This window comes from Grampus griseus (genome assembly GCF_964374135.1).
Source record: "Grampus griseus genome assembly, chromosome: 12".
NCBI lineage: Eukaryota > Metazoa > Chordata > Mammalia > Artiodactyla > Delphinidae > Grampus > Grampus griseus.
This window is the reverse complement of record NC_139006.1, coordinates 47,708,968-47,732,358: the sequence shown is the minus strand read 5'-3', so window position 1 is coordinate 47,732,358 and position 23,391 is coordinate 47,708,968. Positions and strand designations below refer to the sequence as shown.

The 23,391-nt window shown below is 38.2% G+C and overlaps 1 protein-coding gene across 2 annotated transcripts in view; it reads left to right on the top strand.

The window, feature by feature from the left end:
* GAREM1 (GRB2 associated regulator of MAPK1 subtype 1) overlaps positions 1-23,391 on the top strand; it is a gene marked incomplete at its 5' end in the record, with an annotated part of 204,641 nt that overhangs the window by 50,256 nt on the left and 130,994 nt on the right. For both annotated transcript variants that reach the window (XM_082668439.1, XM_082668438.1), the window contains one exon: positions 16,943-17,083. In XM_082668439.1, coding sequence (XP_082524565.1) covers positions 16,943-17,083 — 141 coding nt within the window. The remainder of the gene's footprint in view (positions 1-16,942; positions 17,084-23,391) is intronic.

The window sequence follows — 23,391 nt, the reverse complement described above, 5'->3', positions numbered from 1 at the left end:
TAAAAATTTTATTCATTCGTTTGAATATATATGCTGAGAGAAAATGCTTTTATCTGGTTGCAGATATACTTTATATCTCTGTATAGTTAATGCCAATTTTTTTCCGTGTTGGTTTGAAATGTATCAGGCCCTGGTAAACTGCTTTATGTTAACCAAATTCATGCAGTACTGATTTGTAGCCCGGGATACATCCCTGATTATTTCCTGTTTCTTTTGACCTTGACTTTGATCCCATTCTGGTATCTTAGTTTATAATCATAAGTAAAGGGAGAAAGAACTCAAAAATTTTAATAATATTTTTATGTATATTTCAGTGTCATAAGCTAACTGTCTCAAGTTTAATGTTATCATAGATTGTAGCATATGAAAGTACTGCTGTGGGACATTCAAATGTAGTTCCATTTATTAATACACATCTATAATCTATAGTCAGGTATAACCTATGAAATAATTAACTTGTGTGTTGAAATATAAAATAGTATAGTGATTTGTGACTTCTTTTCTAGCTAGGTTTCTCACTTAAATATGCTTTAAAAATGGGTTTAGATGACCCCCAGTGCCCCTTGCAACTTGAAGATTCTGTGCTTCCCTGATACTGAGCTTGTGTGAGGCCTGTAGCCTGTCTGAATACATGGGTAAGTAGCAGTCTGTGTTATACAGCTGTAGGCTGATGATATACTCGTGACCTTATTTTAAAGAGAGATTTGTATTTTGTCACTGCAATAGGGCCTAAGGAAAACCTGAATTTTTGTGTATTCAAGTAATACATCCCTTCCTTTTCTTTTCCTTACTTAGGATCTAGTGCAATTCTAATGAGCACAACAAGTGCTGGAGTAAAAAAAAGAGAGAGAGAAAGATATAAGGATAAACAGAACAATTAACTAGTGACTAGTTTTCAATGCTTAAAAAAAATACAGTGTATAGGGAGGGTGGGAGGGAGATGCAAGAGGGAGGGGATATGGGGATATATGTATAGATATAGCTGATTCACTTTGTTATACAGCAGAAACTAACACAACATTGTTAAGCAATTATACTCCATTAAAGATGTTTAAAAAAAATAAAAGGATACTCTTTTAACCCCCCCAAAAAAAATACAGTGTAAACTAATACCTTACCTTATATTTTATTTTATTAATACCTGGCAATTGTGTGGCATTTGTGATTCACAGAATGCACTCATCAACGTCCTCATTTAATCCTCACAGACAATTTATGAAAGAGGCTCTGTTCTTTGCATTTCAATTAGAAAACTGCTTCTGAGGGCTTCCCTGGTGGCGCAGTGGTTGAGAGTCCGCCTGCCGATGCAGGGGACACGGGTACACGCCCCGATCCGGGAGGATCCCACATGCCTCAGAGCGGCTGGGCCCGTGAGCCATGGCCGCTGAGCCTGCGCGTCCGGAGCCTGTGCTCCGCAACGGGAGAGGCCACAACAATGAGAGGCCCGCGTACCGAAAAAAAAAAAGAAAAGAAAACTGCTTCCGAGATTATTGTGACTTAACTGGGATCACGCAGCTAGTATTGGGTCAGGATTCAAACTTTGCACTCAGACTTCAGAACCAGCTGTCTGTCTTTTCTGTTCTTCACAATATTCATCTGGGCTGGGTTTACTCTGAAACTATATTGAGATACACAGTTTAGGTGGACTGCATATGTGCTCGTGTGAAATCTGGGTAAATCATTTATAGAACAGGCTGTTTAGTTTTCCTTTTCATCTGGCTTAATGAGATTGCATGGTTTAAGACTAAGAAACAGGAAGTCTTCAGTTGCCACTAACTGACTGGGAACCTTGTGTCCATTTCTTCAAATATAAAATGAAGGCAGGTGACGTTTAGGTTCTCCAAGCTTCCCTCTAGCTCTGAAATTCTGTGATTCCAAATTTATATATTAAAATTTAATTTTTAAATTAATTTAATAATTAAATGTAAAATTCTGCTCCATTCAGAATTTAAAAAAAAAAAAGTTGCCTCATATGATGAGCCCACCTTTTTTACATTAACTTTCTCCTAACAGTCTATGCCAGGGATTGATAGGCTTTGTTTGAGTTTTAGATAATATGGTAGCAAAATCCCAGATTCTATTCTGTAAGAAATAGTTATCACATGGTGAGACTCTCATTCTGAATTTAAAGAGTGAAAAATGACTGCAGAACGCCAATTATACAGGAGTTTATTCCCCAAATGTAAATTGAGACTTAGTATTAAGTACTTGGGCTGCCAAGACCTTGAGCTCCCAGCCTGGCACGGAAAGCCAGGCCCACAATCATGAAATGTCGTTACAGCTAGAAGGCCCCTGGGAAGGATGCGTACAGAGTGCCAGCAGAGTAAGAGAAGGAAACAGTTCCATCCGTGGGATGGAAAATGGAAGGGATGCACCAGTGAGGACTTCACCAAGAATGGGGTTTTACCAGATGGAGAAAGGATAGTAGACCATCCTAGGCCGAAGGAAGCATGTAAGAGAAGCAGATCCCTTAAGGAAACTACTTCAGAGAACCCCAGCTAGTTCTGTTTGTATCACATGCTGGAGGTTGACTTGCTGGGAAGGTAAGCTGCACCTAGCATGGGAAAGTCTTGTATGGACTTGAGACTATCCTAGGCATTAAGGAGACATTCGAAGAAAGTAAGGAAGAACTGGTGTCTTGCAAAGATGACAGAGAAGGCAGTGTTAGACTCTGAAATTTCTAGCTCAAACAACTGTGGGGGAAGGGCATTCTGGGCAACAGGATGAGCGTGAGAAAAGCCCATGGACACCCGAGATAGATAGCACACAGGGCTGTGCTAGTCTCCATCTATGGGCCCTTCTTTGGCCCTCTCATGCCTCAGACCTTCCCAGTGTGATTACTGTAGCCAGGTCAGGAAGGGTTCCATGCTGTACTCCATGGATTTTGAACTTTTTTCTCTCAACAGTGAAGAGCCATTGAAGATTTCTAAGCCAAGTAATAATGAAAGTAGATTTGCATTTGCAAGACTCTAATTGCAGCAAAATGGAAGCTAGGTTAGAGGGGTGCCACAATCTATACGGAAACACCCTTACAATATTCCTGCTGAGAGCTGTTGGGAGCCTGCATTAAGTGAGAGCAGAGGGATGTGTAGAAAGGGATGGAGCCCAGAGACTGAGTTAGAATAATGACAGCAATAATATTAGCTGAGGTTTATTGAGGGCTCACCTTGTACCAGGTGCCTGGTGTAAATGCTTTATATTCACTAATCATGTAAGCCTTACAACAGCCCTATGAAGTAGACACTATTATTCTTATCATCATCATCTACATTCTCCAGATGAGAAGACTGAAGTACAGAGACATTAAATAACTTGCAGTTACACAGCCAGCAAGTGGCAGTTTGGGGATGTGAACTGAAGCACGCTGTTTCTAGAGTCCACACCGTCATGACTGCATTCTGTTGCCTCTGGATCAGTAGGCATCCATGCGATGTAGGTGATGAAGGAAGAGGTACCATTGGTACCATTGGTACCATTGGCAGTGGTACCATTGGCAGTGACTGCTTGGTTGACTGGGAGGGTAGAGCTACCCCACACAGAGATGCGAGGAGCCAGGGCTCTTGGAGGAAAGATCGTCATTCTGAGATATATCAAGTTTTCAGGTTCTCATGGGGCGTTCAGCTGGTGATATCCAGATGACAATTGGATATATAGACCTGGAGCTCAGGGTTGGCCTGTGCCTGACAGTTGCGTGTAATTCTAAGGGCAGCTGCTATCAGGGCAAAGTAATGAATTGGCAAAGCTAAATATAGCTCAAACTATATTCATAATCGCCCTTTATCTGAAGGACTCTGGCTTATGCCCTTGCTGTATCTCCCCAGAAATATTTATAAATATTTCTCTACATAGGTCCATGCAGGTCCATGCAGTGGAAATACTGGGGAGGGAACTCCAGCGTCAGCGTAAGTGGGACTAATCTGGGGATTCTCTGTAGTGAAGACAGCTCCAAGGCAGAAAACGCGTATTGAACCTGTGTATTGAACCAGTGCAGTTAAATGCTGTGTAGCTCTCCTGCATCCAGCTTTGGATTCCATTCTTTACAATCTAAATGGAAAGTACCCTTTACAAACCTCCGAAAAGGTGTGTGGTTTCTTGGTGGTCCTTGGAACAGATGAGTGAGGTGGTTGTTTAATCCCAGCCAGGGTGGCAGTTCAGGGTCAGCATCATGAAATCCAAAAAGCAGAGGAGTCGTTTGGAGCCAATGCCCAGCAGTAGTCAGATGCATTCAGGGAGGTACAGATGAATGGAGTTCAAGTGGTAGGCACATTTCTCTGCATGTCAGTGGACTGTACTTGCTTTCCAGAAAAAAATGTTCTTTGCCTCTCTATTCTAGGGTTTAAAAGTACAATCAAAGGAACGTAGCAAAGAAACCTTGGGACCTAAGCATCATATAAAAAGTAATAATTTTGAAACTACTTAAAAGTTCTGATTATTATATCCAATTAATTTTAAAAAGCCAAGTGAAATTGTTGGAAATTTTTTTCAGCTTTATTTTTAAATACAGACTAATAAGTTTTAGCTGCATTCATTTCTCAATTTATCTGATCGTTAGATTCTGTTTGCCTCCAGAATCTTAAGTGAACTGTGTTCTTTTGGCCTACCTGAGATGTTAAACATAAGCAGAGCTGCACTCTTATTTGACTGTGCCACTCAGCTTGGGCAAGGTAACAGCAGTTTCGTATCCTAATATCTCAAAGTATAAATTGATTGTGATTACTTATAAAGCCTCTGTGGAAGAAACATAAAGTTTACCCATAATACTCTTGACTTAAATTCTATATCTGCTGTGTGCTGGAATGACCAGCTTTCCTCCTGTATCACTCTCTGTGGGAGGCAGAATTCTAAGGTGACCCCCTTGGTGGCCATCCCCTGGTGTTATACCAGATTATGTTATATGGCAAAGGGAATTTTGCAGATGTAATTAAGGTCCCTAATTAGTTGACTTTGAGATAGAGAGATTATCCTTAGTGGGCCCAACCTAATCAGGCAAGCCCTTCAAAATAGATAGTTTTCTCTGGCTGGTTACAGAAAATGAAGGTCAGAGATGCTCAAAGCATGAGAGGGATTCAACATAAGGCAGGTTCTTGTCCCTAAGGTAGCGAGGGGGCCACAGGGCAAGGACTTGAGAGCAGCCTTTAAGAGTCCAGAGTTCCTCCAGCAAGAAGAAAACAACTGCAACTGAATTCTTCCAACAAAAAGAATGAGTTTAGAAGAGCACCCTGCCTGAGCTTCAGATGAGAATCCAGCCAGCCAGCATCTTTTTTTTTTTTTTAACATCTTTATTAGGGTATAATTGCTTTACAATGGTGTGTTAGTTTCTGCTTTATAACAAAGTGAATCAGTTATACATACACATATGTTCCCATATCTCTTCCGTCTTGCGTCTCCCTCCCTCCCACCCTCCTTATCCCACCCCTCCAGGCAGTCACAAAGCACGGAGCTGATCTCCCTATGCTAAGCCAGCATCTTGATTTCAGCCTGAGCAGAGAACTCAGCCATGCCGTGCCAGATTTCTGACCCATGTATAAGCTGCTAAGTTTGTGGTAGTTTGTTATGCAGCAATAGAAAACTGATACACTGTCCCTCGCTGCATTTCTCTCTATTAATGCTGGTTACTGGTCTTCAGAGCTGCAGTGTTACCATCTCTCAACTTAGTGTATTTTCCATCTGTTGCTCTGATAGCCACAACTGCATTAAATTAAGGAGAATCCTATTTCTTTTCCCCTTTTCTCTTTTAAAACCCTGAGCCCAGTCTTACTGGTTCTTATTGTGATTCTTCATCTAGGTTCCAGGCTTTGAAGGGAGATAGGGAAGGACTTACCCTCTTCATGTTGTTAACGTATCATCATGCTGAAAGTGATTTCAGGATGTAGTTTCTGTTCCATTTCCCTTTATTGACTTAGTTCTTGGCGATGTTATATCCTGCTGTCGAAGATGTTTCTCATGTTACCCATTGGAGTGGGTCTGTTATCTCCATTTCACATGTAGCAAATAAGCAAAAGAGCAGTATGTGGCTATCCCATAGCAGGGGTGGGAGTGGGACCTAGAATAGAAATAAATGTGTGTGACGGTCTGGTGGGTGTTTCTAGAACACAGCAACGAGGAGCAGTTGATCAGACATGGATATCAGAGAGTCCCACCAGTGCAATCTGTAAGCACGCTAAGCAGAAAGTATCTCGTTTTGACTGTCTGACTTGGGGGGAAAGAACGCAGGCTGTCAGTTTTATATGTGTGTGATAGTTCTATTTCAGTCTCCTTGGTTTTATTTAGACCCTCTACCTAGTATTTCTCTTGCATCTAGAAGAAAAATAAATTTTGAAATGGAAGAAAATAATCTCTCTTTTTATTAAGTTAATGGAATAATATTCTGGACACTGGTCCCCTGGATAATTTATAAAATGATTTCTTTATTTCTTAGAGGTGGAAGAGAGAATGGAATGGGGTAGAAAGTTTTCCGTATTCATTTTGATTATATCCACATCATTCAGGTAAATTTCTTTAATTAGCTTTGCCCTTGTCTGAAAAAAAATTAAATATATTTATATATTATTAACTATATTCCAACTCTCTGCTGTCTAGCTCGGCAAGCTTAGACTTAGAACATGCTGAGTGATTTGGTCACGTTCACATAGTGACTCACTGATGGATCTTGGTGGGTGGAGCCCCCTCATTAATTGAGCCAGACTGTGCTTTCCCTTATTTGTCAATGTTTGCGAAACCCTTTCAGATGTTATTTAAATTTAACATAATTTAAACTTCACTAATAGTGACCTTTATGTATAATTGCCAACATAATTTTGATCAATTAAAATAGATTCCTAATTTTAAAAAGTATATGCGTGCATAATATGCTTGAGAACTCTTGGAACTGTATTTTGCCTTTCCTCAAGCCAGCCAAATATTCCATGTCTCAGATTACACACTTAGGAAGTAGCCTTGTGTACAGAGGAATAAATGTCAAAGTGATTTTTTTCGTTACATTTTGCCTCAGAAAATTGTACTAATAATTCATCTGTAAACAATATATCAATAGTTGGTTAGGTGATATAACTAACCAAATTAATTGATGATGTCTTTCCATCAATATCTGTGAACTCCTGGTTTTGCTGGGGGGAGGGGAGTTGGTTATTTTTTTAGATTTTTAGAAAGAAAGGATTTTTTTTTTTGCTTTGTTTTGTTTTTCAGTTCTATTTTAGGAAGTTGCACCCCACTTATCAGAGACACTATGTACTTCTTTTAGGCCTACGATATCTTTATAGACTTGTCTTTAAAATTTGGTGATCTGATTTTTTTTTTAAGTTTCTGACTGTTTATTTCTAGTATGTTAATATGGTGTTCTTTCATGTGGAACTTTATTTTTCAGTTATATTTATTTTATTTTTTAAACTTTAAAAATTTTTTGGCTGTGCTGTGTGGCATGCGGGATCTTAGTTCCCCGACCAGAGATCAAACCCGTACGCCCGGCATTGGGAGCACGGAGTCTTAACCACTGGACCGCCAGGGAAAGTCCCTGAACTTCTTTATTACATGTATTTTGAAATTGTAGAGGTAAAGCGTTGTCTAGCTTCTGCCTTCAGGGCAACCCACCTGGAAAAATAGAAATCCAGGTGTTACTTGGCATCTGTATTTTTCATGTTACCCCTCTTTTATGTGTTCAGAGGTTTTATGTGTTCAGAAAGTTTTTTTTTTAATTTAGTGGTTTTGTGTGTTGACACTGGAAACATCATTAGATTTTCAACAATGGCATATGTGCGAGTCTTTGTTTCTTTTTTTCAAAATCTTCTTTGGATTTCTTTTGAAGGCCATGCAGGATTTTTGGAAATCGACTTAATGGGAGAAAAATTCTAAAAACTGTCATATATAATTAAATATTTTACTAAGATTGTATCTTTTCATGTAACTTCTATAGCAGTGAATCATTTTTTTTAGTTTGATTCTTCAGTACTTTATATTTTATTTGTCACATAATAAAGCTCAAGGAACTCTAAACCACATTTGAAACTAAAAATGACAGTGAAAACCCTATAAGTTTGACTCATGGCTCAGTTTATCCTCTTGAAATAAAATTGTTGGATTTTTTTTTATAATTTATGTTCTTTTTTAAAAAAGTGTATTTATTTATTTATTTATTTATTTAAAATTTTGTTTTTGGCTGCGTTGGGTCTTTGTTGCTGCGCACAGGCTTTCTCTAGTTGCAGCGAGCAGGGGCTACTCTTTGTTGCGGTGTATGAGCTTCTCATTGTGGTGGCTTCTCTTGTTGTGGAGCATGGGCTCTAGGAGAGTGGACTTCAGTAGTTGTGGCACGCAGGCTCAGTAGTTGTGGCTTGCGGCTCTAGAGCACAGGCTCAATAGTTGTGGCGCATGGGCTTAGTTGCTCTGCGGCATGTGGGATCTTCCTGAGCCGGGGATCGAACCTATGTCCCCTGCATTGGCAGGCAGATTCTTAACCAGTGCGCCACCAGGGAAGTCCCAAATTGTTGGATTTAACATGACATTTACACCTGGTGAAAATCATCCCTTTATTTTAATAGTTGATGTGAAGCATACACTGCAAATCATTGCACATTAATTATCAGAGCATTTTCTCATTGGAGAAAGAAACTGTTGTGTACCTGAGTCCAGCTGGTAAGAGGAAGAGAACTAATTGAGGAAGGAAATAAGTCAAAGTCATATTTTTCACGAGCTTTCTATCTATACAGTACTATCCTGATCCTTCACGTTTATTCTCATCCACTCATCCCAACTTCCTTACAATATTATCACCATCATTTTAAATGTGAGAATTCTGAGGCTCAAAGATGGTAAATAATTTTCCAGAGTCATATAGTTAATAAATATTAGAATCTCAATTCAAACCTAAGTCTGGCTCCAACTCTTAGCCTATTGAGATCCCAAACTGCCTTCCACCTACCATGTGGAATCATCATACATTCATTTGAATTAGTGGAAGCAAAGAGCTGGGGGCAGGGCAAGGAGGAGGGATCCTAGGAATGTGCCTGGTGATTTGGCCTTTGCCTGCCCTCCCTTTTCAGAGCTTGGTGTCTGGAGGAGGCTGGGATGATGCCTGCATGTTTCGATGCTTGGTCTCTGCGTGATTTTATGGTATAACATTGCCTCGCACCATGTGATAAATAACACATGTTGCACCAACCAAATGCATCATCTTATGTTCACTGTCCAACACTGGAGGACACACGGGCTCTATCAGACTTATGGAGAGAGGAATGTCTATATTCTGTCTTTTAATGGATGGGCAAAGTGTAATTTTCCTATGTGAATCTGAGCCCCCTCCCTCGCCTGCCAGAAATGTGATTCCATGGTATGTGCCAGGCACTGTACTAAGAGATTTAGTATATTGTCAATGTTTGTAGAAACACTGATACTACAATTGCTCACCTGTTTTTCTAAAAATCACTTGACATAGAATTCTTATCTTTTAAATATTAGGTACAGTACAGTATTTCAGAGCATAAAATTTCAGATTTGCCTTAAGTAGGCATACTTCTGTTTCCTACAGCAGAAGTCTATTATTCCTGGTAAATCTACTGTTGAAAAGGGAGTCCTTTGTCCCAGGGTTCATTTGAAAAGAGGTAATAATATATCCTTAATCTCTCTCTCTCTTTTTTAAACATCTTTCTCTTTTGTTTTATACATTCCTTTTTGCTTAGATTTCACCATGAAGTTCTTTGATTCCCTTACCATTTAGTGTTTTGTCTAAATTCATCTCTATTTCTTTCTCTTCTTGTTGGGATTTCACAGTAAACCGTAAAATGTAAAAACTCTTTCACTTGCTTAGAACCCAAGGTTACAGTTTTTGGGCCTTTGAACAGAGTATTCATCTAAAGAAGGGATCTTAGTGTAGATTTGTGGATGTTTGTTTAGGGTGGGAAGAGATCAGTAGGAGATACTTGAAAAAACAGCCTTTCTAAATACTCTGCTTTCCTCGAGGGGCTTAAATATTGAATAAGACCTTAGTGCTTAATTTATACTTAGACCTATTTAATGTGAATGCTCACTCATTTCTACCCAAGATTGTTCATTCAGAAAGCACTTATTATATAGCTGTTCTACACCCGGTGGTCTTGTGGAATGCAAACCAGAGGAGAAATAGAAATGATGTTGGGCCTGAAGAGTTGAAGATCTGGTTGAGGTGACAGGGTTCCTGGTTGTTTCATGTCTGTGCACTCAAAGTAAAGATAGGTGCAGATTTAATAGTTCTTAGCATTTGTTTCATCTTTCTAAACTTTAGATACTTTTAGTCAATAGAAGAACTAGGCATCACTTTTAGATTAGTCAGCATGCCATGACAGCAGATATTTGGCTTCACTTAATCAGAATATTTTACAAGAATAAAAATATCCTGGGGGCTTCAGTTGCTTTCTTTGACATTCCTACTCATTTTCAGAAAACAGGGACCTCTTAATCATGGGTTACACTAGAATTTCTGTGCTGCAGGTTCATGGCCAAAGTGAGATACAAGGGGAGGAGTTGACGTTTAGCCACTGGGTCTTGATTCTTAGTAATGGTCAAATGGACGCTTCACCCACAGGCTGTGGAGTGACTTCCTTCCTCTGGCACTCAGCATGTGGTATCACTGAGGTACTTGACATTAAATTCTTCTGTTGATGGTAAATTCTAGGAAATTCTAGGAAAGCTGTTTCACTGTTTTTCTCAAGATTTCTTTTTGCCATTAATATAAGAACACTTACTATTTTTCTCTCTGCATTTAGGAATACTTGATATTACCCCATTTAGAGCCATACCCCTGACTTAGATTCATAGATAACCTAGAGCCAAAGCTCATAATACGTGAATTTAACTATCCAAATGTAAGTTAACATTTAACTTTTATCTGTAATTAGGTACAAGTAAAGAGTTCTTATCAATGTGTGACAATAGTTTTAGCAATTTTTGAGTAATGTGCTGGTCTTTATGAAGTAAACTTGAGTTAGTAAAAGTAATACAGTCTCTGTACCCACAAACCAGTTAGGAAGCTTGAAAGAAATTATCAAAAGCATAATATTGATGAATGCTCTTTCCTGTAAACTCTGGGGGATTATTTTGAAGTAAAAATCATTAGATACCAGCCGTTGTTCAGATTTTACAACCGGGAGGTAGGCTTAGACAGTACATCCTTAGATAGGCATCTTTAATACAATCGGTTTCTTAAAGATGAAAAACAAAAATTATTTTCTGTTTTGAAACTAGTTTACATATTTTGATTGTATAATGTAGGCACCACAATTCTTAATTTATTCTAATACTCCTGTATCATTTTAGGCTTGAGTTTGGCTGCAAGTCACAGAGACCCAAAGACCAAAAGTTCAGGTTGGGGTGTTGCCCAAGGTGACAGGGGCCTGTTTTTGTTGTTGTTGTTTTTCAGTTGCTATGTCATGCACTCAATTTCAGCCCTAAGTTTCCTTCAAGGTCTGAGATAGTCGCTACCATTCCAGTTCTGATAATCACCTCCATATTTCATCCATCAGGAAGAATAAAGAGGGAAAAGAAAGGCACATTCCCTCCAAAGATACGTCTTGGTTGCCACTTAAGTTCAGTGTGGTACTGGAGATTCTAGCCAGAGGTATTAGGCAAGAAAAGAGGGGGAAAAATGGCATCCAGTTGGAAAGGAAAAAGTATAACTATATCTATTTACAGATGACATGAACTTGTATATAGCAAATCCTAAGGAATCTACAAAAGAAACTATTAGAACTAACAAGTTCAGCAAGATTTCAAGATATAATTATCAGTATGCAAAAATCAGTTGTTTCTCTACACTGGCAATGAACACTCCAAAAATGAAATTTTAAAATAATTCTATTTGCAATACCATCAAAAGAATAAAATACGTAGGAATAAATTTAACAAAAACAGTGTAAGACTTGCACACTAAAAACTACAAAACATCATTGAAATAAAGATTTAAATAAACGGGAAGACATCCCATGTTCATGGATCAGAAACATTAATACTGTTAAGATGACAGACAGTTCTCCCCAAATTGATCTATAGATTGAACACAATCCCTATCACAATCCTAGCTTTTGAGACAAGAACTGGTAAGCCGATCCTAAAATTCATATGGAAATGCAAGGGACCCAGAAAAACCACAATAGTCTTGAACAAAGTTGGAAGACTCACATTGCCCAATTTCAAAACTTATTACAGAGCTACGGTAATTAAGACAGTGTGGTTCTAGCATAAAGATAGATGTATAGGGCAATGGAACAGTATTGGGAAACCAGAAATAAACCCTTACATTTATGGTCAATTGGTTTTTGACAGGGAGGCAAGACAGTTCAATGAAGAAAGAGTAGTCTTATCAACTGGTGCTTGGATAACTGAATAGCCACATGAAAAAACAAAGTTGGACCCCTACTTACAGCATGCAGAAAAGTTAATTCAAAATGGATCGTAAACCTAAATATAAGAGCTAAAAACTATAAAATATTTTAAATCTTCATGATGCATGGCTTATGCAGAAATTTATCAAATATGACACGCAAAGCACAAAATTAAAAATAAATTTGACTTCATCAAAATTAAAAAATTTTGTGGTTCAAAGGACACTATCAACAGAGTGAAAGTATAGTTCATATAATGTGAGAAAATGTTTTCAAATCGTATGTCTGATAAGGAACTTGTATCCAGAATGTTAAAAATAAAATAAAATAAAATAAAGACTCTTACAACTAGGCATTAAAGACAAGCAACCAAATTTAAAATTGGGCAAAGGATTTGAATAAACATTCCTCCAAAAAAGATACACGAATGGCCAACAAGCACATGAAAAGATGCTCGACATCACTAATCATTAGGTAAATACAAGTCAAAACCACAGTGAGACACACTTCACACCCACTAAAATGCCTATAATTGAAAAGATGGATAATAGCAAGTGTTGGAGTATGTGGAGTCCCTGGAACTCTCATTCATTGCTAGTGGAAATGTAAAATGGTGTAGCCAATTTGGAAGAAAAACAGGGAGTCCTCAGAAAGTTAAATATAGAGTTACCATATGACCCAGCAGTTCTACCCCAGGTATGTATTTGAGAGAAATGAAAACATATGTCCATACAAAAATTTGTATACTGATGTTCATATCAGCAGTATTCAATAACTGCCAAGATTGTAAACAGTCCAACTGTCCATCCTCTGATGATTGGACAAATAAAATATAGTATATCCATATAATCAAATATTTGGCCATTAAAATGATGTACTGATGCATGCTACAACAGAGATGAACCTTGAAAACATGCTAATTGAAAGAAGGCAGACAGAAAAGCTCAAATATTTTATACCTCCATTCATATGAAATTTTCAAAATAGGCAAATTTATAGATACAGAAAGTAGATTAGTGGTTGCCTAAGCCTGGGGTGGGGAGTAGGGAATAATTGTTAATGGGTTTGAGGTTTCTTTTGGGGTGATAGAAATGTTCTGTAATTCAACAGTAGTGATGATTGCACAGCTCTGTGAATATACTAAAAGCATTGAATTATAAACTACAATCAGTTGATTTTCTGGTATATTAAAGATTTTAAATCTATATATATATCTTGGAAGTTACATATACTACTTGCACTACATCCCATTGGCTATAACCTAGTTACTGTGTTACACCTACTTGTTACGGGGCCTGGGAACAGTAGTCTGTATTCTGGGCAGCCATGTGCCCAGCTAATATAAGAGGACTGTTACTGAGGACAAGGAGTGAGTGAGGTATTACTGGATGTCTAGCAATCTTTGCCACTTTTCCAAGTTAAAGGGGAATCATAACCAAAAAAAAAAAACTGCTACAAGTTATTATGGTTAAGTCAGACAATCGTGTTGATATACAGCTTCCTATTAGCCTGAAATAATAACCTGTTTGTTTTTCTTTTTAAAGATTTTACATACAAAGAGAGGATGCAAAGGGCTCATGAGTACCAGTGATCCCCTGATGGTGTCTTTATGAAACCTGGTCCTCCCAAAATTTATGGCTGTGGTAACCAAGTTGATCGTTACAGCCTCCTCTACTTTATTTATTGAAAAAGTACTGATACTTTTAAGAATTTTTGAGAAGTCTATAAATGCCACTTCAGAACACACAGTGAAATCAATAATAATTCTTTTAATTATTGAGATATAATAAATGTCAAAAATAAGGAAAGCATATTGTTTTCTGTATAAAGGAATTAGTCTTTTCAAGTTGTTGTTTTTTTGTTTGTTTGGTTTTTTAGCATTTAAAATTACTAAACCAGGATTAATGGGATGGATTATTTCAGCATCTAAGAAAAAAAAAGGGAACATTTTTTAAGTTTCAGGGAATGGATTTCTCTTTTGAAATAGTTTGTTATTGGCTGAAAAGCTGAAAAGTTACTTTAGAAAATATTAAAATAAAAAAAATAATTTCATGTGTATGCTATAAAGCTTCATTATTTTCAGTTGATTGGGAAATTTGGTAGGCCAGAGAGAACTGGCAGAACATAACATTTTATTTTTTTTATTGAAGTATAGTTGATTTACAATGTTGTGTTAGTTTCAGGTGTAGTTACAATTACATATGAGTATATATTACATGTATATGTAGTTACAGTTACATGTATTCAGTTACATATATATTCTTTTTCAGATTCTTTTCCATTATAGGTTATTACAAGATGTTGAATATTGTTCCCTGTGCTGTTTTTCTATTTTATATATAGCAGTGTGTATCTGTTGATCCCAGACTCCTAATTTATCCCTCTCCCTCACCTTTCCTCTTTGGTAACCATAAGTTTGTTTTCTATGTCTGTGAGTCTCTTTCTGTTTTGGAAATAAGTTCATTTGTATCATATTTTTAGATTCCACGTGTGAGTGATATCATACGATATTTGTCTTTCTCTGACTTACTTCACTCAGTATGATAACCTCTAGGTCCATCCATGTTGCTGCAAATGGCATTATTTCATTCTTTTTTATGGCTCAGTAATGTTCCATTGTATATATGGACCACATCTTCTTTATCCATTCCTCTGTCGATGGACATTTAGGTTGCTTCTATGTCTTGGCTATTGTAAACAGTGCTGCAATGAACATTGGGGTGCGTGTATCTTTTCAAATTAGAGTTTTCATCATTTCCTGTTACAGGCCCAGGAATGGGATTGCTGGATCATATGGTAACTCTATTTTCAGTTTTTAAAGTAAGCTCCATACTGTTCTCCATAGTGGCTGTATCAGTTTACATTCCCACCAACGGTGTAGGAGGGCTCCCTTTTCTCCACACCCTCTCCAGCATTTATTATTTGTAGACTATTTCATGACGGCCATTCTGATTGGTGTGAGGTGATACTTCATTGTAGTTTTGATTTGCATTTCTCTAATAATTAGTGATGTTGAGCATCTTTTCATGTGCCTGTTGACCATCTGTACGTCTTCTTTGGAGAAATGTCTATTTTGATCTTCTGCCCATTTTTTTATTGGGTTGTTTGTTTTTTTGATGTTGAGCTATGTGAGCTGTTTGTATATTTTTGGAATTAATCCCTTGTCAGTCACATTTTTTATGAATATTTTTTCCTATTCTGTAGGTTGTCTTTTCCTTTTCTTTATGGCTTCCTTTGCTGTGTAAAAGCTTTTTTTTTTTTTGCCGGACGCGGGCCTCTCACTGTTGTGGCCTCTCCCGTTGCGGAGCACAGGCTCCGGACGCGCAGGCTCAGCGGCCATGGCTTACGGGCCCAGCCGCTCCGTGGCATGTGGGATCTTCCCGGACCGGGGCGCGAACCCCTGTCCCCTGCATCGGCAGGCGGACTCTCAACCACCGCGCCACCAGGGAAACCCTGTGTAAAACCTTTTGAGTTTGATTAGGTCCCATTTGTTTATTTTTGCTTTTATTTCCATTAGTCTAGGAAATGGATCCAAAATAATATTGCTGCAATTTATGTCAAAGGTATTCTGCCTATGTTTTTCTCTAGGAGTTTTAGAGTATACGGTCTTATGTTTAGGTCTCTAATCCATTTTGAGTTTGTTTTCATATATGGTGTTAGAGAATGTTCTAATTTTATTCTTTTACATGTAGCTGTCCAGTTTTCCCAGCAACACTTGTTGTAGAGACTGCCTTTTCTGTATTGTATATTCTTGCCTCCTTTGTTGTAGATTAATTGACCATAAGTGCATGGGTTTATTTCTGGGCTTTCTGTTCTGTTCCATTGATCTATGTGTCCGTTTTTGTACCAGTACCATACTAAAACATATAAAATTTGAAAGGAGGTACAGGCATTTAATCTCAAGTACTGTTTCAACAGAGAGATAAATTTATTATATATTTTTGGTAGGTATGTTGTAGTGATTAAGAGCATAAGCTTTGGGGGAATTCCCTGGCAGTCCAGTGGTTGGGACTCTGCACTTTCACTGCTGAGGACCCGGGTTCCATCCCTGGTTGGGGAACTAGGATCCCGCAAGCCGCAAGGCATGACCAAAAAAGAACATAGCTTTGGAATCTTTTTGACATAGTCCTGAATCTGCACTTTTCTGCTTATTAAATCTGTGAGCTTAGACTACACTTAACATTCTGAACCTTAATTTTTCTTACCTGTAAAGAAGGAACAATACCTACCTCATAATGTTACTGTATTACATTGAAATAATATATGCAAAGCATTTAATTAGTGTCCGATTTACTGTTGACACTTAATAAATGTTTGTTTTATTATCATTGAAATACAATCATTAAGATAGAATGAGGTATTTGAAAATCTCTTTGCACATAAGTGGGAAACATTTTTATGGAACCCTGTGTGTGTACAGTTGTCAACTTGGTATGAAATGCCTTTTTTTATTGGTAACTCAAAAGTGAACTTTTTCTCATCTTGGGATGAACTGTCAACTTCTCCATTAGTGAAGTTTTAACTAACAAAATTTTATTGCAGAGAATGGAGTAAACAGACGCTAATTCTAAGTTTCTCATATAAAATTTATTTTCTAGGAGAATGCATAGAAGGGCTGCGGGAAAATGACTACCTTCTGATTCATTCGTGCCGTCAGTGGACCACCATCACTGCCCATAGCTTGGAGGAGGGGCACTATGTCATTGGGCCAAAGATAGAGATTCCGGTACATTATGCAGGTAAAGCTCCTTTCAAGAGACAAGAAACGACTAATGAAGGGTACTTGAATATGCTAATTTTCTCCTCCACAGTGAGAAAATAGGAATTGTCTATAAACTAGAGGGTATAATGACTTAGAAAAAGATGAATGAAACACTTTGGTTATTTTATCAGTGAAAGCTCAGATTCATTTTGTCATAGGCATTTCTAATTAATGCATGTAGTTAAGCGTGAATTCTTAAGCACAGATTCTTATTAGATATTTATAAAATGAAAATGGTACAAACACAAAGATCATCTCTGGAATGACAGTCCATATGCGTAACCAGCCTCTGAACACCAGTATCCTGAATAAACCTGAGCACGATTTGTGAATGACTTTGATGTCATGGTTTCACAAGATACCATTTCACAAACAAGCATTGTGGTCTGGTTTTAAAAGTATTGGATTGAAAGGTCAGATACCTGAACATGTCCCTCTTTGCAAGGAAGCGTTTAGAATACAGGCAGCAGAGGTGACCTCACTGCTTAGTTGAATCAGGATAATAACTACCTTCTTGCCTCAGTTGGAACTCCATTCAGTGTAACAATGTCATTTAACTAATTTTTATTAAGGGCTTTCTAAATACCAGCACTGTTCCAGGAGTTCATGATACATCTAGTAGCTTAAATCCACTTTCAATAGTGGCGGCTTACAAATGCAGTTTTTAAAAAACGTTCTGTATATATATTTCCTATACTTTCTTCTGGTGCTTATAGTTCATTATGTGAAGGATCTTGACTTTTTCTCTACTATTGTTAATTTTTCAAAAGTCTCTAGCAGGACACTGTAATTGATTAGCTATAAATTGTATAGCCCTAGACTGCCGTCATGTTTTTGAGTGACTCCTCTACATTGCCCAGAGAGTTGTCTGTTTGGAAAAGAGACCTTGCTATATCCCCACTGTCTAGAACAGCAGCAAATGGTGTGTGTTCAGTAAATATTTTTTGGATGAATGAATGGTTTGGTCCCCCTTTTATTCCTAGGAGTCTTCATTGCTAGATATGACCTAGAGATCACTAAATTTCTCAAAATCCTTCTTATTCCAGAAAAATTGTAAGAAAGAATTTCTCTTGCCTGAAACCCTGTCCTGGAATTCTCTTGCCCAGATGTAGGAGTAGACTTCATAGAAAAAGGAGGAACATATAGCTACAGAAAGTATTACGACTGTGAGATTGGGAGCCAGGCCAAAGGGGCAGAGAATGAGACAGACCCTCCACCTGCCCAGTCTCTCCTGCCAGTGGTCCCACAACAGGTGAGATCCATGCTAGTTTTAGCAGAACCAAAATTCTGTCCCTTGTGGAAAACCGAGAAGGAAGGTGTAAGATTGTGATTCACATATATGATTTTACCTAATCTGCTGTGTTCTTCTTTTAGTAGATTGAGTTTTAGTCTTTCCCCCAAATCCATTGCTCCATGACATCGTTCGTCCCAAATGCATGCTGTCATTTGATCAGTTACTCAGATCTCTTTAGAGACTCCGTATGCCACCAGTCTCTTTGACTTATTGCTCAGAGCCCTCACAGGGGCTGGTTCTAGTCCACTTCTCCAAACTTACCTCTTCTACTCTGAAGAGTGAGCCTTCCACTCTAGCTAGATTAGTCACCTCACTGTGTCCTGGATATCCTGAGTACTTTTGCACTTACACCATTCCCCGGGCGGCGTTGCCTTCCTTGGCCATGCTTTTATCAGAGCCTGTCATTGCATCAGGAGGGGGCAAGTACCCCCGACTCTCCCCATGTGGTCTTCGATGTACTTACCGTGTATCACATTCATTTAGCACATCCTCGGGCTTCGTTCAGTTACCTTTTCCTACAAGCACACACATCTTCACTTGCCAGCTGCACTGTACACTCCTTAACAAGTGAGACCAATTCTAAAAACCTTTGTGAGTCCTTAAGATCTGTACACAAAAGATACAGTTCTTTATGGCTGCAGATGCTTCACCTAGGGGTCTCAAACTTGGCTGTACATTGGAATCACCTGGGAAGCTTTCAAAATGGCTGATGCCCAGTTCCCATGTCCAGGGTTCTGGTAATTGGTTTTGAGTGTGGGCTGAGCATTAGGATTTTAATAGCTCCTCTTGTATGTAGTTAAATTATGCAGCCAAGGCTGGGAATCCTTTGTTCTGGAATGGGCATTCACAGTGTCAGATGATCAGATTTCCCTAAATACCTGCAAATATTTGCAAATGTTTTATTGTTCTGAACATTTTTTAAAATAGACATTCACATTCCACTGGGATAAAAGATATGGTATGTTCAACAGCTTACCCTTTATCTGCAGGGAAATGATAGTACACTTAATTGGGAGACCCCAGGGCGTGTATTGCAAATGATACTATTTTTTTTAAAGTGAAATTGAGGTCCCAAGACTAAAAGGAAACATGAACACTAAGACTGTACCACTTTACATGAAAAGAAAGAAAATATATTAAAGGAAGAAAAACTTGAAATAGAACTATCTTGGTTCAAGCTGCTATAACAAAATACCATAGACTGGATAGATCATAAACAAAAGAAATTTATTTCTTGAGAAGTCCAAGATCAAGGTGCCAGTAGATCCGGTGTCTGGTGAGAACTCAATTTTCTGGTTTGCAGATGGTCATTTTCTTGCTGTGTCCTCACAAGTTAGAGAGAGAGAACAATCATCCTTCTCAAGTCTGTTCTTATAAGGGCACTAATCTCATTCATGAGGACTCCACCCTCATGACCTAATTATTTCCTGAAGGCCGCACCTCCAAATTCCATTACATTGAATTACTCTGATTTTGGGAGGATGTAAACATTCAGTCCATAACAAGTAACCAATGGTTTATGAGACATTTGATAAGATTATTTCAAAGAGCATCCTAGGGGATATTTTATTTCAAAGAATTTATTATCAAGTTCAGCCTTTGGAAGAGAGTATAAAGTAAATTGTGGAGACTAAAAATATCATATATGTCTCTGGTTTATTAGTGTTTTAATTTTAATTCGTAGAAGAAACCGTTATTCATGCATGTTGTACTAATTTGTTGTAATTTCATATAGGTTAAGAGTCATCACTCATTCTTTGAGGAAAATTAATAAATAATAATTAAATATGTTTAACATAGTAATAAAATCTACCAGCTTTGTAATCAGCCTAGTTGGATTCCTGGTTCTGCCACTTACTGTCTGTATTTGGGCAAGTTACTAAACCTCTCTGAATCTTAGTTTCCTCATCTGTTAAGTGGGGATAACTATAGTGCCTTTCTCTTCAGCTAGTTGTGAAGATTAAAAGAGGTAATGCAAGTGAAGCACCTTTCTGAGCGCTTACTAATTCCAAGTGCTCCATAGTGTTAATAGTGGTGATTATGGTAGTGATAGCAGTAAAATGTTTCTAAAGATTTAACTGTTTATTTTGAAGTACAGATTACAAGTTGAATTACTTTTCTGCTCCTTAAAGCAGGCTGAATACTGATACCCCTCAATGTTGTTTTGGCTGCTGGGTTTTTTTGTTGTTGTTTTAAACTTTTTACTTTGAGGCTGCAATCGTATGATATATTCCTTTATACTATTTACCCATTTTTACCATCATTTGCCATGTTTGTTGTATTCTTTTCCTCCATCTCTTTCTCTGCGCGCGCGCGCGCACACACACACGCACACGCGCACACACACACACCCATATTATTTATTTATCCCGAATCATTGGAGAGCAGACAGCACACATCCCCCTTAGACTTCATTATGTATTTCCTAAGAACAGGGATATCCTCTTATGTAACCACAGTACTGTTAGCAAATTCAGGACATTTAATACTTTAATCTGCGGTCCATGTTGCAGTTTTGTCAGTTGTCCCAATAATATTTTTTCGCTCTAGGACAGCACCTAGTCTGGGACCCCTTATTGTATTTCCCTATCATGTCTCTTTAGTCTCCTTTAATCTGGGATAGTTCCTTATCCTTCCCCTTATCCTTCCTTCCTGATGTGTTTTATGACTTTTTTTTTTTTTTTGGCTGCGTTGGGTCTTCGTTGCTGTGCGCGGGCTTTTTCTAGTTGCTGAGTGGGGGCTACTCTTCGTCGTGGTGCGTGGGCTTCTCATTGCGGTGGCTTCTCTTGTGGAGCACAGGCTCTAAGCACATGGGCTTCAGTAGTTGTGGCACATGGGCTCAGTGGTTGTGGCTCGCGGGCTCTAGAGCTCATACTCAGTAGTTGTGGCACATGGGTTTAGTTGCTCTGCAGCATGTGGGATCTTCCGGACCAGGGCTCGAACCCATGTCCCCTGCATTGGCAGACTGATTCTTAACCACTGCGCCACCAGAGAAGTCCCTATGATATTTTTGAAGAATATAGGCAAGTTGTTTTATAGACTAGCCCTCAATTTGGGTTCCCCAGGCTGTTCATGATTAGATTGAGATTATGCACTTCGGTCTGGTTGTGTCCTCCTCAGGGAATCACATCTAGAGACACGGGATGTCCCTTTGTCCCTTATTGGTGACATTGATTTTGATCACTCGGTTAAGGTGTTGTCTGATTTCTCTGCTGTAAAATTACCATGCTTTGTGTTACTGGGAAATTTGAAAGAAGGTTCTTTGAGATTCTGTAGGTATCTTATTCCTTCTCTAACTCTCCCCTTTTGTTGAGCAGCTATTGATGTTTCCTGTCTGATTCAATTTTTACTTTGAAGGTGGCAAAACAGTGCATTTCTAACTTAACTCCATCATTCCTTCTTATATGTGTTGTCATTCTACTGTAAGGAAGAGCTGTTCCTTCTGTCCCATTGTTCAGTTAGTTACCTTTTATTATCAGCATGAAATTATGGATTCTTACTTCAGGAAGGGGGTCAAAATATCTTCCTGTCCTTGTTTATTTTGATGCTCAAATTGTCTCATATTTTGCCATTTGGGTACAAGCTGGCCCATCTGTCTTTATGACATGCCCCCTTTTCCTTATTTTCTGTTACAGGTAGCAACCATTCTTCTCAGTTAGTGTACCATTTTCATCAGGGCTACTGCACTGTCCTATTCCAGGCAACGCTCCTTACTCTGTGGTCTCTGTAAATGGTGTCCCTTGGAGTTGTGCAGTGCACAGCCAAGGCAGTTGTACACAGCTCTATTCACATATATTCTGGAAAGTTGTGAAACTCAGCATTTTAGAAAATCACAGAGTGCCTTTCCCATATTTTTTATCAGAGATTTTCATGAAATTCCTCATGTGAAAAGAAATAATTTCATAAAATTTTCAGAAAAGAGAAATATGACTTGAAGTCCCTTATCAGAATTATACTCTGATGTGGTGGTAATAAGAGTCACCTTACTCTGAATTCTGAAATTATTAGATGTGCTTTGAGAAAAAAAATAAAGACTTCCCTTATTCTGACAAAGTAAGTTTTTTATTTGGGATAAAAGGAATTTTCTTGGTTTAACAAACAGTTGATTCCGAGAGAGAGAATGTGTTCAGTCAGCATCAGCATCACATATTTTGCTAACAGCAGGGAAACCGCTCAAGAAAAATTGGCATAGTGTTTAGAAAAATGATTGCAGCTTTCAGACAACTTTTAGTCAAAAGGTATCAGAGATCAGTTTAATCTAAACTCTAACTTCTTGTTGCTACCGAAAGGGCAAAGATTTCCTAAGGAATGTACAACACAGAATGTGGAATTTTTCTGCATTCTGTGTACTCAGACCATCTAAATTCCTGCCTGGCACTCCATCAGACACTGCTAACTCACCCTGCACGCTTCCTGACTTGTTCAACCAAAAAAAAAAAAAAAAAATCTATTTTTAAGAATTAGGAAAGGGAACCTAGTGCAACTTAATTATAGCCAACAGTTTGTAAAGATGAATGATTTCCATTTTACAGTTCACATTTCTATTCATCAAATTCCTTGTGTCTCTGCAACTCAGAGTGGTCAAGCTCGCGCATATTGCTGACACTAAAGCATGTGTCTCGGGGTTTACGCTGAGCCCTTCTAGGGCCTTAAACCTAATTTGGTATTCACAATTTGACATTTTGTCCTTTAAAACTAGTATAAACTTCAGGCTGCACAAAAAGCTGGATACGCCGTTGCCTCTGGAATTTTGTTTGCCCTTTTAAGCTCCAAGTTTCCAACCTATAAAATGAAGTTTTACCTTAGAAAATGTCGTGAAGATTTTCTGAGATCTGACTTGTGTAAATGACTCAACACGGTCCCTGTCACGAGATGAGTACTAAATAATGTTACCTCCTCGTTATCAACTCTGTCGTGAAAACCAGAAAAAGCTCTCTCTAGAGACACAGCTCTGAGAAATCAAATGAATCAGAATGGGAGGTGTCTGTACC